The 15461-nt window shown below is 35.4% G+C and overlaps 1 protein-coding gene across 10 annotated transcripts in view; it reads right to left on the bottom strand.

Moving 5' to 3' along the window:
• The window catches only part of AGFG1 (ArfGAP with FG repeats 1), a 77393-nt gene that overhangs the window by 20434 nt on the left and 41498 nt on the right, over positions 1-15461 (bottom strand). For all 10 annotated transcript variants that reach the window (XM_047773679.1, XM_047773681.1, XM_047773683.1 and 7 more), the window contains exons 3-5: positions 12498-12613; positions 8563-8725; positions 7538-7691 (exon numbers count right to left, since the gene is read on the bottom strand). In XM_047773679.1, the coding sequence (XP_047629635.1) occupies positions 7538-7691; positions 8563-8725; positions 12498-12613 (433 nt within the window). The remainder of the gene's footprint in view (positions 1-7537; positions 7692-8562; positions 8726-12497; positions 12614-15461) is intronic.

The following is a 15461-nucleotide window of genomic DNA, read 5'->3' as shown; positions in this document are numbered from 1 at the left end:
AGCCACTCTGCAGGCCATTCTACTTCTAGATAGTTTTGGTAGAGAGATAATCCTGCAATGAGCATAACTGAATCTAATAGATAAACAAATGTGTTTTTTATAATAATGAAAAAATTAGAAACTCAGATGGCCAGCAATGAGGGATCACCTAAATATATATGGAATATCATATGATGGAATATAATACAGCCATTTAAAAAAATCATGTAAAAGAATACTTAGTCCTATTCAAAAATCCTTATAGCAAAATAAATAACTAGAGTAGTAAATTCCAGATATATTTTCATCTGTTAATTTCAATAAACACGGTATTATATACACAGAAAATCTACTTTTTAGTTAAAATGAATTAGTGAGATTTCAGGTAGTAACATTTCCTTCTTTGTTTGCCTGAGTTCGCCAAGCTGTTTCAAGGAATATGTATTCTACTTGTAAACAAACCACAAGGCACTAAGCAAAAAAATTTTCCATTTACAAAGTAAAGCATTATTCTAAAAGGACAATCAGGGAAACATACAGGTTTCATGTAACTGCTGCTTTATACACATCTGAATCGGTATGAAATTAGGGGGAGAGGAGACCCCATTTCACCATGTCTGTGCTCTTGAGTCTTTACACCTACCACTTCTTTTTTTTTTTTGTCTTTTTGTTGTTGTTGTTATTGTTGTTGTTGCTATTTCTCGGGCCGCTCCCGCGGCATATGGAGGTTCCCAGGCTAGGGGTCCAATCGGAGCTGTAGCCACCAGCCTGCGCCAGAGCTACAGCAATGCGGGATCCGAGCCGCGTCTGCAACCTACACCACAGCTCACGGCAACGCCGGATCGTTAACCCACTGAGCAAGGGCAGGGACCAAACCCGCAACCTCATGGTTCCTAGTCAGATTCATTAACCACTGCGCCACGAAGGGAACTCCACACCTACCACTTCTGGTGTGTGAGTACTGCCCCAAGCATCACTGCTCACACTTTGTTCTTTAAAACGCACTATCCTAGCTCTCCAACACTATACAAAACCTGCTTATCGGTTAACAAAAAAATTAAAAATCTCCTTATTGGTTAACAATATAAATTCTTTATTTTCTAGTCTCCCTGCAATATTTTGTCTATTTTTTACTTAACATAATAAAATTCATTTTCTTTACAGGCAGAAATTTTACTTCCCCCAAAATAAACAATGGAAGAAGTACTAATAGATAAATAATAAATTTAAAAATTAATTTCTTTCTTTTTTTTTTTTGGTCTTTTTGCCTTTTCTAGGGCCGCACCAGCAGCATGCGGGAGGTTCCCAGGCTAAGGGTCTAATCAGAGCTGTAGCTGCCGGCCTAAGCTAGAGATGCAGCAATGCAGGATCCAAACCATGTCTGCGACCTACACCACAGCTCACGGCTACTCCAGATCCTCAACCCACTGAGCAAGGCCAGGGATAGAACCCAAAACCTCATGGTTCCTAGTCGGATTTGTTAACCACTGAGTCACAATGGGAACCCCTAAAAACTGATTTCTTGAAAAACATTTTGAAAGAAATATCTATACCACTTTAAATAATAAGTAAATTTTAAACACAGTTACTATTTAGCATTGCTGAGAACTCCAGTAAGTAAGTACAGTTTAGTGAAAAGGGAATCTATTTAATAATCAGAGAACTCTATCTTAACTGTGTAACTGTAAACCCTTCGAGTCCCTCAATTGTTCTGGCTCTACCAGTGTCCTCACTAACAAAATGAGAAGATACACTAGATGGTCTCTACTTGCAAATCCAACACAATGATTCTACAACGTGTGAAAACAACGGGAATAAATTATTTAAGAGCTTTGAATTACTAAACCACAGAGAAGAAAACTCTACCAAAAGACAAAATAAGTTTAAGACCCAAAAGATAATAGATAATACAACTATAAACCAAACAGAGAATATGGCATAAGAAGTTCTCAAATTTAAAGTGGGTTATATTCCAAAAGGCAAGTTTCCAATTTCTTGGAACACTTCAGCTGTGCTTTTAATGAAATACATCCCTCTGTCCCTTGCAGAAATAGGAACTGGGTCCCTAAGCTAGTTTATGGCTTATAACCTCAAACCTACATGACTACGTAGTCTATAACAATAATGATGCATACACTGTATTTAAATTTTATTTAGAACATCATATGGGAAAAATTTACATTTAACATGCTTCAAACATCATCAGGGGAAAAAATAAGTTCAATGCAATCCATCTTTTTAAGTCAGGTCTATTTTCCAACCAAGGGACCAAATATATGAATCAAATACCTATTTATTATAGCAAGACAGGGTTTTTTAACATTTCCATCAGTTTTTACTTGTAGACACTGAACTACTCAGTTTTCAAAAACTGTTATGGTAACTTTTGAAATTTATAAGTTGTGAAGTGAAACTCTGACATATAGAACTTTGGAAATTAAACACTAATAAATTTTAATAAACAATATTATCTGGAACCTCAAGCAATCTCTACACAAAGAAATCCAAACTAAAAAGAATGTTACAAAATAGATACTTTTTAAATAATTTTATTTCAAAAAGTATAAAGGAGTCAATTCAGTTTAGAATTTAAGGCATCAAGTTAATGAGCCTGAATCTTGCTGAGAGCTCTCTTTACTCTTTGGTGCAAAACAGATACTCAAGAGAAAGTTAAAAAAAAAAAGAGAGACCAGAGGATGGAAACTTAAAACCCTCATAATTCAGCTAACAAACACAGTGTTTCACCTATACAACATTTTAGATTATTTTAATCGATCCTAACATTTTTTAAAAAAGGACATTTTAGGAGTTCTCCTATGGCACAGCGGGTTAAGGATCTGGCATTGTCACAGTGGCAGCTTGGGTTGCTGCTGTGGCATGGGTTCAATCCCTTGCCTGGGAACTTCCACATGGCAAGGGTGTAGCCAAAAAGAAAAAAGAAAGAAAAAAAAAAAGGAGCACTTTACATTACGTAACAAGATTTCTTGCTTCTCTTAAAAGAAAATCAATATACTTAGTAATCCTGAGCCTCTATTTCCATATGGTAAATGGGATTATAGAACATCCCCCTTTGACTGGGGCAACACAGTTCCTCCCACAACGCATTCCGCTACTCATCTGTGCTAACTTGTTGGCAAGGAACTTGAGTTCGACGTCCCTGGTATAAGGTTTGTCAAAAGTTAATTATACTTTACCTTTCATAGGTTTTTGGATATGTTTATTGACAGACATAATAATTATTACATTCTGTAGTAAATTATGTTTCTAAATGCATGCATGTTTCTGTAGATGACTTTCCTGAACACAATAATGACCCCACCATGACACACACATCCACACACACCATTCCAGTCAGAATGTTCAAATGAAGAAGGGTAAAGACTTCTGGCTTTTAAGCTATTAAGCTATCTGCAAAAGAACAGGTTTCTCTATAAACAATGAGAACCTGATTGGCATATCTGAATAACTGTCATTTACTTTTAAAGGTTCCATTTGTCACATCAATCTGTTCAGGAAAAAATTTTCACCATATATATTTTTAAATGACAATTTCAGGACAAGAACTCAGTTATTAATGACTCTATATATGTGAAAAATATATAGAAAGATAAAAATTCAAAGTGCTTGCAAAGGCTCTGGAAGAAGACATTTCAGATTGAACCATGATACTTAAAAACTACTTAAAGTAAAATGTAAAAGATGGCAACAACTACACTTGAAGGGAAAATAAATAAGCAATTTTATTAGCTTGTTCCTGAAATATCCATACATACTTTATTCTCTTGGGTCAAATGAAGTAATAAGAAATGAGTGATCTAAATAGTCATTTGCAAATATGAAAGAACTTTAGGCTAAAAAACTATAGAACTATAGGCTAAAAACAACAGATTGCCTATACTCTCAAGCAATCTGACCTAATTTACAAGGTTATTAAACTACTGCCTTACAGACTCATCTGTTCTACTAATTCCGCCATTTGTGGAAAAGAGACAAAATAATTAAGATCTATTATCTTCTATCGATCTGATAAAATCATAGGTTTTTTTGTTTTGTTTTGGCCACACCCATGGCACACAGAAGTTCCTGGGCCAAGGATCAAACCTTAGCCACAGCAGTGATGATGCCAAATCCTTAACCGTTAGGACACCAGGGAACTCCATAGTTGTTTCTTTTTTCAATATTTTCTATAATTAATGACAATTATTTTCAAAAAGCATTTTAAGGGAGTTATTGAAAGTATGAGGGTAATCATGTTACAAAATTAGTCTATGGAGTTGCAGTGACTTGTCTATTTTTGGCCCATAAGACCACAAAGAAAAGTGTAACAGGAGTTCCCAACGTGGCTCAGCAGAAATGAATCTGACTAGTATCCATGAGGACAAAGGTTCAATCCCTGGCCTCGATTAGTGGGTTAAGGATCTGGCATTGCCGTGAGCTGTGGTACAGGTCGCAGATGAGGCTCAGATCTGGTGTTGCTGTGGCTGTGGCTGTGGTGTAAGCCAGTGGCTACAGCTCCGATTCAATCCCTAGCCTGGGAACCTCCATATGCCGCAGGTGTGGCCCTAAAAAGACAAAAAAAAAAAAAGAAAGAAAGAAAGAAAGAAAAAATGTAACATTAATTCCCTGACCTGTGAATATTCACAAATTGCTTCAACGACCAAAACAAACAAATCAAATAAAACAAATAGAAAGGAAACATGAAATAGGTTGAGAATTTACAAAACAGCTCAGCAGTTTCTTATCCATCATTTCAAATTATATTCAATAAATCTAAAATTGAGATAAATGCAGAAAATTCATAAAATACAGAAGGCTCACACTCTCTATTCATTTATTCTTCCAACTCCTGGCCACCATTAAAAAATTAAGAGGTATAGGAACAGAGAGCTGAGGCTACTGTCTGCTCAGTGAGGGAACTGGCTTCCCACCTGGAGGATGAAGGCAAAAGACTCTCGTCAGTCTCTTTCTGGACTTGGGCTGCTCATCTGGTGAAAGAAGATGGAAGACCTACCAGAGCCCCAACAACTTACACTTCCTGATTTCTTACCCTTCTCAGTATAAGCTTTCCTGAACAAAATCTTCAACATAATGTCCTTTTTTAAAGCAAATACACACACACACACAAATTACACCATAACTTCCTTCTGCAGCATACCCTTAGAAAATGCTTTTATTAGTACTTACAACAAAAAGTTCCTTTAATGCTGGACAGAAAGAAATGTGGCTGAAAAGCAGCTTTTCTACAATTTTCCAAACTACCTCAAACAGCACATTTTTGGGTATATATATACATGATATACTTTATACTATTATTATCCAACTATAAGCCAGGATATCAAATTGAAAATAAAGAAAAAAAGGAATAATTTCACAAGTGAGTAAAAGAAGGTAAAATAAGTCCCAAAATACAAACAGGAAATCAATTCTGTAAGTACTGGATTCTGTTATGCTCATAAAAAAGTGAAATATATACATGCAAAAAATATAAAGCAAAGTTTCAAATTATCAAATAAAACTGCTTCAAAGTGACCAAAATTTTTATATTAGTATTCTACATTTGATTTAATGCATATTCAATAACTCACAAATGGAGATGAGTAAACTTTCTATGACATACGCATCCAAAATAGATTCCACACATAAATACAGTGTATGCTTCTAGACTGTTTACATCGTATCTTCTAAAATAGACAATAAGGAACAAAATCACCGCTGGAGCTCAGCTCACTCTGAAGCCCATTTCTTTTCATTACATTATGCTGTTTCACTGTCTGTTAAGACTGTTACTGTTACAGTTGAAGAGGCACAAATGACTACATTTATACCACTTCACTAATCAATTTTTAAATATTACCCTACGTAACTCTGTAAGGCTTGTATGTTCATTAACAAAAGGAAACTCTGGAATTTCTAATTTCTAGTGAAGTTCATTAAATGCTTTGAAACATACACTTTAAACCTGAGAATAAAAAAGGAGTTATATCTTCAGGAGCCAACCTGAAGATATTATTTCTCCAAAGATGGGATAATTTGAGCATTAATAAAGATAATAGCGACAATATATTTGAGATGCATCAAATGTTTAAATCTATGAATTCATAATAAAGCTAAAGAAAAATCAGGTCACCATTAAAAAATGCTAAGGTATCAACTCATTTGACTATCTGATTGATTAGAATCAATCATATACTGATTTTCCTATACTAACTGTACCACCACTGGTTAACCAAAAAAAAAAAAAAAAAGTTTTTGCTGTACCCATGAAATGCAAAAGTTCCCAGGCCAGGGTCTGAAACTGCGTCACATATATAACCAGAGCCACAGCAGTGATAATGTTGGATCCTTAACCTGCTGAGCTACAAGGGAACTTCTAATCAAAGTTTTTTAAAAGAAGTATTTCAGCTGATGAATGAAGGAATGACAACTTTAGAATATCACCACTTTGCCTGATGGATTCAGGCATAGTATCAACAACTGTCACTACAAAAAAAAAGGCAATCGATGTTATGTGTCTCTTAAGCTGTGAGTAGCAGGCTTGCCCCTATACCATCTCCCCTTATTTAAAAAAAAACAAAAAGGAATCTGTAACTAATCAAGTCTCTACATTCACCTAGCAATTTATAGAAAATAGAGGGGAAGAAAGGAATCTGTTAAAGGGTCCCACAGTGGTGCGGTCAATACATTCAGACTGCTGGAAGCTACAGGACAAATAACCTGGTTTCTCCAATAAATGAATTACAGAGGAGAAAAAGGAATGGAGAAGGGACTTACACTGAGACCTATCTCAAAATCACAATGTGAAACCTTATTTAAAATCTAATTTAGGAGTTCTCTTGTGGTATAGCAGTTTAAGGATCTGGCATTGTCACAGTGGCTCAGGCCACTGCTATGGTGCAGGTTTGATCCCTGGCCTAGGAACTTCCATATGCTATAGGTGTGGGGAAAAAAAAACCATACAAAAAACACAAAAACCAAACCAAACAAAAAGCCCAAATGAAAAAAACCACATCAGATTTTAAAAAATTATGTGTATGTTTGAACTAAAAAATTGAAACCTATTGATTACTAGTATTAATTACTAAGTAATAAAATACTTCCATGGTTGTCTGACAAAAATCCTTCTGTTTTATGTATATAAAAAATTTAAGGCTAAACTATACTATGCATAAAACTTGCTTCAAAATAACATGAGAGGAGGAAAGGAGTAGAATGCTACCTGAAACCAAATTAACCATGAGCAATGAGTGCTATGAAGTTTATATTATCCACTTTTGAATATTTACAATGTTTCATAATAAAAGGATAAAAAGTACATCAAAAAATCTTTTCTCATTTTTCTTTGGAGAGAGGTCATGTCAACATCTGACATTAAATTAATCCATTTTGTGATTAAAAAGCACCAGAGTTAAATGATTACAAATTACACATCAACAGCTATAGGGGACCAAACATTCTCAACAGAACTTGCTTTTACTGATACTTGAAAGTTTAAAAATGAATGATGTCTCTTGGTGCTATATACACATCTCTGGCAAAAGCTGTGAGGAAACACACTTACCTGCATGACTGTTGAAATGTGCAAAGTTAGCAAAATTGGCTGTAGCCGTTGACTGAGGTGCTGGAGCAGCAAAAATGTCTGAGCCAAGATCACTTAAAAGGTCAAACTGCTTCTTTTCCTGCTGCTGCCCTTGAGAGCGACCTACGACAGGGGACTATAAATCACATATTAACTATAAAGAGCTTCCAGTCAGATCTGCTTAATTTTTATAACACTTATTTCCAACTCACCAAGCTTAAAATACAGTTTAAATACTACATATTATATTTGTAGTTTTGAGTACTTCGATATTTTTTGAAAAGCACAAATTTTCAACATCTACTCTCAAATTATCCTGCAGTTTTAAGTATAGAGTCAAAAGCAATGAGATATAACAGTTGTTACAGCTCATGACACAAGACAGACTTCCTTCTAAGACAGTGAAAATAGAACAATTCATTGAGATGCTCTAGTATATGCATTATTAAAAAGAGTGGAATTTAATTCAAATAGTACGATGCCTCAGAAGCATTCTTGCACAGGACAGATGTTATAATGCCACACAGATTTGGCACAGCTCAGGTGACTGTCATGAAGTGCAGAAGCATAACTCTAGAAACCGATTTCTAAAACGACTTCAGTCTATTCAGTTTTTCAGACACCTGCATTTCAATGATAACCATGCTTCATAATGAGGATGGGGGAAATTCTACTGCTTGAGAAATCCTTTCCTGTAAATGTATGTCACAGAGGCTATACTGTTAACACTTGGATGGTCACCCCAGATTCATGGTTTACCATTATATGCTGTGTAATAGGTAGCTATAACAATGCTCCTGTACACCTTTACAAAGAAACTCGTATTTGCAATAGCAAATAGAGCAAAAACATACATAATCCAACCACTTCATCGAAAATACTTTAATGTCTTATAAACCATTAGAACAAAATGCTACTGGTATGTGCTATGTACTATATTGTCATTTTCAAATTCTTGGTATTCTTCCTCAAGCTGAAGCCTCTACAAAGACTTAAAGACTACTCACCTGAGTAGGTGTGCCCTTATTTAAGTGCAGTGCTGGTGCTGAATCTCCTAAAAGAGACTTCAGTGGTTTGACCTCAGGTGTGCTGCTTGTGCTACTGGCAGAGGACCCTGAAATAGATGCATGAACTGATGCCACCACTTTGGCTTGTTCTGGTGGGACATACCTAAAACACATGAAAAGTTGAACAGGCAGTTAACTAAGAAAGATGTAGGGGATAGCAAGCTTAATGATAAGCTTAAAATGATAAACTTAATTCTAATTTTGTACAAGACTTTCAATATTAATCTTATTTTAAAACTTTCTTAGCACTGATAGCTTAATTGAAATATTCAGAAAAAGGGTAATAAAGACCAACCACAAAATGTTTCAATTATTTACTTGTAGTTTTTCTGAGACAATAAATACAATATATTAAACAACTGTTTAAAAAAAAAAAAAAGACAAAAAACCGAGGAGAGTTCCTGTTGTGGCTCAATGGGTCACGAACCCGATTAGTATCCGCGAGGATGTGGGTTTGATCTCTGGCCTCACTCAGCGGGCTAAGGATCTGTCATTGCCATGAGCTGTGGTGTAGATCACAGACACGGCTCGGATCCTGTGCTGCTGTGGCTGTGGTGTAGGCTGGGAGCTGTAGCTCCTAATCAACCCCTAGCCTGGGAACTAACTTCCATATGCCGCAGGTGTGGCCCTAAAAAGAAAGACTTTTAATCATGATGATAAATAGTTTATAACTCTAGTTTTTAAAAACTAAAGTATCATAAAATCACAAGTAACATTTGAAAATAGCAAAAGAAAGGAAAAACACTTATACTACAGTTAATGGCCTAAAATACTAAGGCCTGTTACACACCTGTAAGAATAATATCAAAAACCCAATTTTTAAATGCACAGAAGCAATTCACCAAGAGAGATAGAGAAATGAAAATACTTATAACGAAATAAAAATTATTTCATTTGACCTGAGGATAAACTTTACAAATTTTGTTGCTATCTATTAAAAGCACAGAAATCTGTACACTCTGTGCCCCAGAAGTACCATTGCAAGTAACTTATCCTTAGGAAATAACTGTACAAGTGTACACAGGTAAATGAACATGTATGTTACCACAGAACTCTTTAAGATTTCAAGACAATGGGCAACAAACCAAAATCCGCCAGGAGAAAAATACTTAAAAGGATGATGCTAACATCTGTACAATGCTACACAGCTATTCTGTCTTGACATGGTAGGATGCCTTACAGGTCTTTCAGGTTTGATTCCAGTTGTAAAACGATTCATGAGATGAAGGGAGTAAAGGAAGGAAAGAGAGAACTATAGTGGCAAAATACTGGCAATGCTAATCTTCAGAGCTGGGATTATACGAGAGCCTCTGCTCTCTGTTTTTCTGGGTTTTGTCTTATCTACCCTCCTCCCCAGCCTCCATGTCATGTAGGTGGGAGAAGTAGAAAAACTCTGATCCAGAATCAGAGTTCAAATCTCAGCTGCACCACTCAATAGCTCTGAAGCTAGGGCAAACTACTTCTCTCCATGCCTCCAATTTTCATCTAAAAAACTGAAATTTGGTTGCTGTGAGGCATAAACAAGTTACCAAGTACTTAGAATTGTTTTCTGGCACAGGTGTTGGCTATTATTAAATTATATAATAATCACAAACAATGAAACTGCTTTGTTTTTTCCAGGACATGGGACAGATGAAAACAGGAAGTTTAGCACTTTCTCATAATTTGGCCTGTCAGTGATCAAGTCAATTTCTGAGTACAGCCAAGTCTTACTAAAGGATAAAACCAGATAATAGTCTTTGGCTCAAAGGCTTCCTTATAACTAAAAGTAAAAAAGCTAGGCTTGTACAGCATAGGAAATGAGTTTGAAAATTAGTCAAAAGAACAATTTCAAAATCCTTCAGATGACAGCAACATTCTCAATGTTTTCAGCACAGTTGCCTATAGTGAGGATATTCAGGGAAACCGCATTTGTATAGTGCTTACGCCACGTTAAAAACCCACTGCACCACTCTCTGGTTACACATCACAGGTGTGTGGGGGCATGAATTTAAAATCACAGGTCCCAGCCCACCTGAATGCTGGTCACTCCCTTTCCCCCACCCACCAACTGAGGTTTGTATTTGTACTGTTCTTGTTATTACTACCTGTTTCTCGGGACAGAAAAGATAACACCAATTATGATTATTTGAGGTTTAAAATTATTTGGTTATGGTCTGAATGAATAATTTTAATCACTATCATTATTATTACAACTACTGTGGGAGTGTTTCCTGCTTTTAATTCTATCAACTATTATTTTTACACACACTTTTCTCTTGGTAGTTAAAGCTAAAACTATTTGAAATCCCAGCTAAGTCCTATTCAAATTAACTCTGAGTTAATAAAAGTAAAATTGTTGAAAAAAAACAAAAAATTACGCCAGGGCTATCAAAGAGAAAGACAGAGGTCTAGTATATTAGGAACTAAAATGACAATAATTATACATTTCATTTTGAGAGTCTCATTTATGGCACCATGTAATTTTAACTATCGCCCCCACCTTCTAAGTTTTTTTTCTTTTTTGAACTAAAATCTTACTGGTATGTTTTCTTCTATATTCACACCTCATGTTTCTAGTAACACTGAATATACCAGCCCTGGCAAAAAGTAGTTTCCTCTAGGGAACAGTAAGAATACAAAGTTCATGGAACACACAAATCGGAGCCACTTCTAATATGCTTACCTAATGAAAGTAGAGCTCTCACTCATAAGTCATAGAAAGGATTCCCTCAAACAAAACAGGCTCTTGAAGATATTATTCTCTGCGTTAAAATAAGCCATTTACTTCCTTATTATCTATTCTATTTGTGATTCACTTTTTCATCTTCATTACCCTCTAAGAGGGAAATATATACAATTGGATACTGATAAACAACCAAAAATTCATCATCAATGAGTCTTAGTAAACTGACTTAAATTGTGCTCATACAGCTAAAAATGAAGAGCTCAAAGCAGGTGAACACTAGTAGTTCGACAAATATCTCCTGCTCTGCTTTAAAAGGCTTATCAGCCATATGTCCAATGTGTTTTAATTTCTTTTTAAAAATTTAACATTGGGAGTTCCCATCGTGGCGCACCAGAAATGAATCTGACTAGGAACCATGAGGTTTTGGGTTCAATCCCTGGCCTCACCCAGTGGGTTAAGGATCTGGCGTTGCTGTGAGCTGTGGTGTAGGCTGCAGATGCGGCTGGGATACTGAGTTGCTGTGGCTCTGGTGTAGGCCAGCAGCTGTAGCTCCATCTGGACCCCTAGCCTGGGAACCTTCATAAGCTAAGGGTGTGGCCCTAAAATGACAAAAAAGACCAAAAAATAATAATAATAATAATAACATCGGACAGATTAAAGTACAAACACAACCTCCTTCTTGACCAGGTAGTAAAATGATTTCTTGGGTGGGCAGTGAGGGATATCTTGAGCAAAGACTGACCACAATGAGCAATGAATTAAATAGACTGCTATACAAGCGCTTTCGCGTAATGCCTACTACATAAAAGATACCATAAAAAAAGATACTAAATACACACTTGCTAAAGAAAGGAAGATTTTGAGAAAGGAGGTTTTTTTTTTTTTAAGACTAAAATGTCTAGAGAAGCTAATAGGGATAGACATGGTTTAGAAGGAAGAATCCCTAACTTCTCAAAAAGGGTAGATGGCCTGGTGATAAGAAACAGGCCTGTGTTGCTAGACACAGATAAGTGAAGATAAAGTAGAAGTAAAGGTTTTTGGAAAACAAATCTAATAAAAAGCCCAAGTGTAATGAGTATCTGCCTATCTCCTTCCTTCCTTCCTTCCTTCCTTCCTCCCTCCCTCCCTTCCTTCCAGTCATACTAATCTTGACCATAATGGATGTGATTTGGGGTGCCTTTGCTCTAAACAGAAACTACTCACTCACCATCTTTTCTTTTCATATTTTTCTTGTAGGAATTCTTTCACTTTTTGTGGATCCCTGAAGTCTGGAATTGCTGAAGATCTATCATCAAATAATCCTAGCCAAATCTGTTTACAGACCTTTGGAAAGAATTAAAAGAACAAAAGTGTTAAATTCAACATCTTAATGATATGTTAAAGGAAAATTAAGATTCTTTTAAAAAGCTGACCTACTTAATTTTAATAATACAGCTTTCAATGAGGTCATTTATCACAATGAGCAAGAGGTAACACATGAAGAACTAAGTTTATTTTAGTATGTTATAGTATACAGTAAAATCTTATCAAAAGCATCACAAAGAATAGCACTTCATAGGGAAACAAACAGTGAAATAGGATTTGTGGGGACCTGGGACTCTTTGGTCTTGGAATAATCATAAACTGTAAACCACTGGCAAAGTCATGTAACCTTCATGAACCTTAGTTTCCTCACCCCGTAAAACAGAGGTATTAGACCAGTAGCAAGTTCCAGGATCCTTCACAGATTGAGAAAAATCAAACAAAAGAACAAATAAAAAGCACCAGAATCATAAACAATTTTCTAGTATAACAATAACAAAAATACATGGCAGCTACAACTCTAGCTTTATAGTTGTCTATGCCTTTCCTCCTAAAGGCTAAAAAAATGAGAACCTGAGATATTTAACTTTTTAGTAAAATCGAAGAAGTAAAATGATGTGGAACTCAAGTAGGACAAGAAGCATAAAGAGAACTATAAAAAAACTGATAAAGTGGGTTTCATCGAAATTAAAACCTGCTGCTCTTCAAAAAACTTAAATGAAAAAATGAAAAGGCAAGCCACCAAATGACAAAAAAATAATTGCAAAATGTATAAGAACTTGAATTCTTAAAACTCAATTGTAAAAAAAGACTAAAAAGTAATATATATTCTTAAAGAGTGGGCAGAAAATGTAAACAGATATTCACCAAAGATAAACAGATGACAAATAAGCACCTGAACATCATTAGTCATGCAGAAAATGCAAATCAAAACACTGAGACCCCACTACATAGACAGCCATACATACCACTAAAATGGTCAAAAATAAAAAGACTGAACATATCATATGATGGTTAAGAATGTGAAACAACTACAACTCCCAATAATGTAGAACGCAGAGTTCTCAGGGGCCTTGAGGTTGAGGGATTCAGTGTTGTCACTGCTGTGGTCAAATAAATGAATACACACACACACATACATTTTAATGTAAAATGGTACAACCAGTTTGGAAAATAGCTGGAAGTTTCTTTTTTTCTCCTGCTTATTCTTTTTTTTTTTTTTTGCCACCCTACAGCATGTGGAAGTTCCTAGGCCAGGCATTAGACACAAGCCACAGCAGTGACAACACTAGATCCTTAACCACTAAGCCACCAAGGAACTCCATCAATTTCTTAAAAGTTAAACATATACCTACCATAAGACCTAGCCAACCACTTCGAAGTATTTACTCAAAAAAAAAAGAATAAATAAATAAATAAAAGCACATGTCTATACTCAGATTTGTACACAAATGTTCACAGCACCTTTATTGATAATAACTACAAACTGGAAACAATCCAAATGTCCATTAATAGGTGAATGGATTATTTGGAATATCCAAGTAGGATGCTATTCAGCAATAAAAAGGAACAAAGTACTGATACAAGCAACTATGTGAATTACCTCAAGCTAATTACACTGATTGAGAGATGTCAGACTGCCCCCCCATACACAGTACACCTATGCGTGATTCCATTAATTTAAAATTTTAGAAAATGTAAACTTATCTATAGTGATGGAAAACAGAGCAGGGGACATATTTTAAAAGATCACCAAAAAACCCTTGGGGGTGACAAAAATGCATGTTATCTTGTTACTGTGATGATGGTTTCACATATGTCAAAACTTATCAAATTGTACACTTTAAATATATACAAGTCGAAAGACAAATAAATAAATATATACAAGTTACTATAATTAGTCCTCAATAAAGCTATTAAAAAAAAAAAAGTCCACAAGTTTCCAAAATTACGTTACTTTAAAGAATAACCAAGTGTAACACTGAAAAGAACACAGTATCTAACTTCAAAAGGCTGACAAAGATCTGAGAAATCAGAGAAGGAAAAAGCAGCATCCTCCTTACCCGCTCACTGAACTGAATAAGGAAACACAAGGACAGGAATAAAGGATTCACTCTTTTCTTCACCCATCATGTAACCCAAATATGGTTCAAAATAACATTTCTTATTGTTCCTTCCTACTCTAGGCTCAGTACAAATACTATAAAGTCATTAAGGCAGTACAGCTGACAAAAGCTGGGCCTAGGTGAAGGCACAATCTCATTATAAAAACAATAATGTCTCTACTCCTTGCCAAAGCCCAAGGAGTAGAGACACTCAGGAATGACAATGCAACTTACTGCCAGAAATACTATATAAACCCTGTAGAGGGCCAGCTTCTCCAATAAATGTTTAGCTACCTTAAAAAAAAAACAAACAAAAAACCCACATAAGACAGAAACTACTAATTCAGGCAGAAATTACTGATTCTCCCAAAATGTAAATCTGAAAGATTGTGTGGCTTTACAACTGCACAACTGCATTTCTTAAAGGGAGAACTGGAAGTTTCTAATTCCTTTATTTTAAAAATTCCCAAGGGACAAAACAAGAGACATTTGCTCAAAGTCAAAGAATTATTAGCTGTAATCAACAGAATGTCACTTTATAACACTTAGTCTTTGCATTCCAAAACCCCTATTAATTTATAGTTTTTCAACTAAAAACAACTAATGAAAGGTAAATAATAAGTATACTAACAAAAAAGTGATGGGTAGAAGATGGATCATAAAGTTACTATCTTAATACTCAGGGTAATACAAAGCAAAGACGGAGTGCTTGATGGTAAATTTTATAGATATCTGACATTAGCAGCCTATAGGAGTCACTCAAA

Source organism: Phacochoerus africanus, chromosome 3, assembly GCF_016906955.1.
Source record: "Phacochoerus africanus isolate WHEZ1 chromosome 3, ROS_Pafr_v1, whole genome shotgun sequence".
Lineage (NCBI taxonomy): Eukaryota > Metazoa > Chordata > Mammalia > Artiodactyla > Suidae > Phacochoerus > Phacochoerus africanus.
This window is presented reverse-complemented; position numbering and strand designations above follow the sequence as displayed.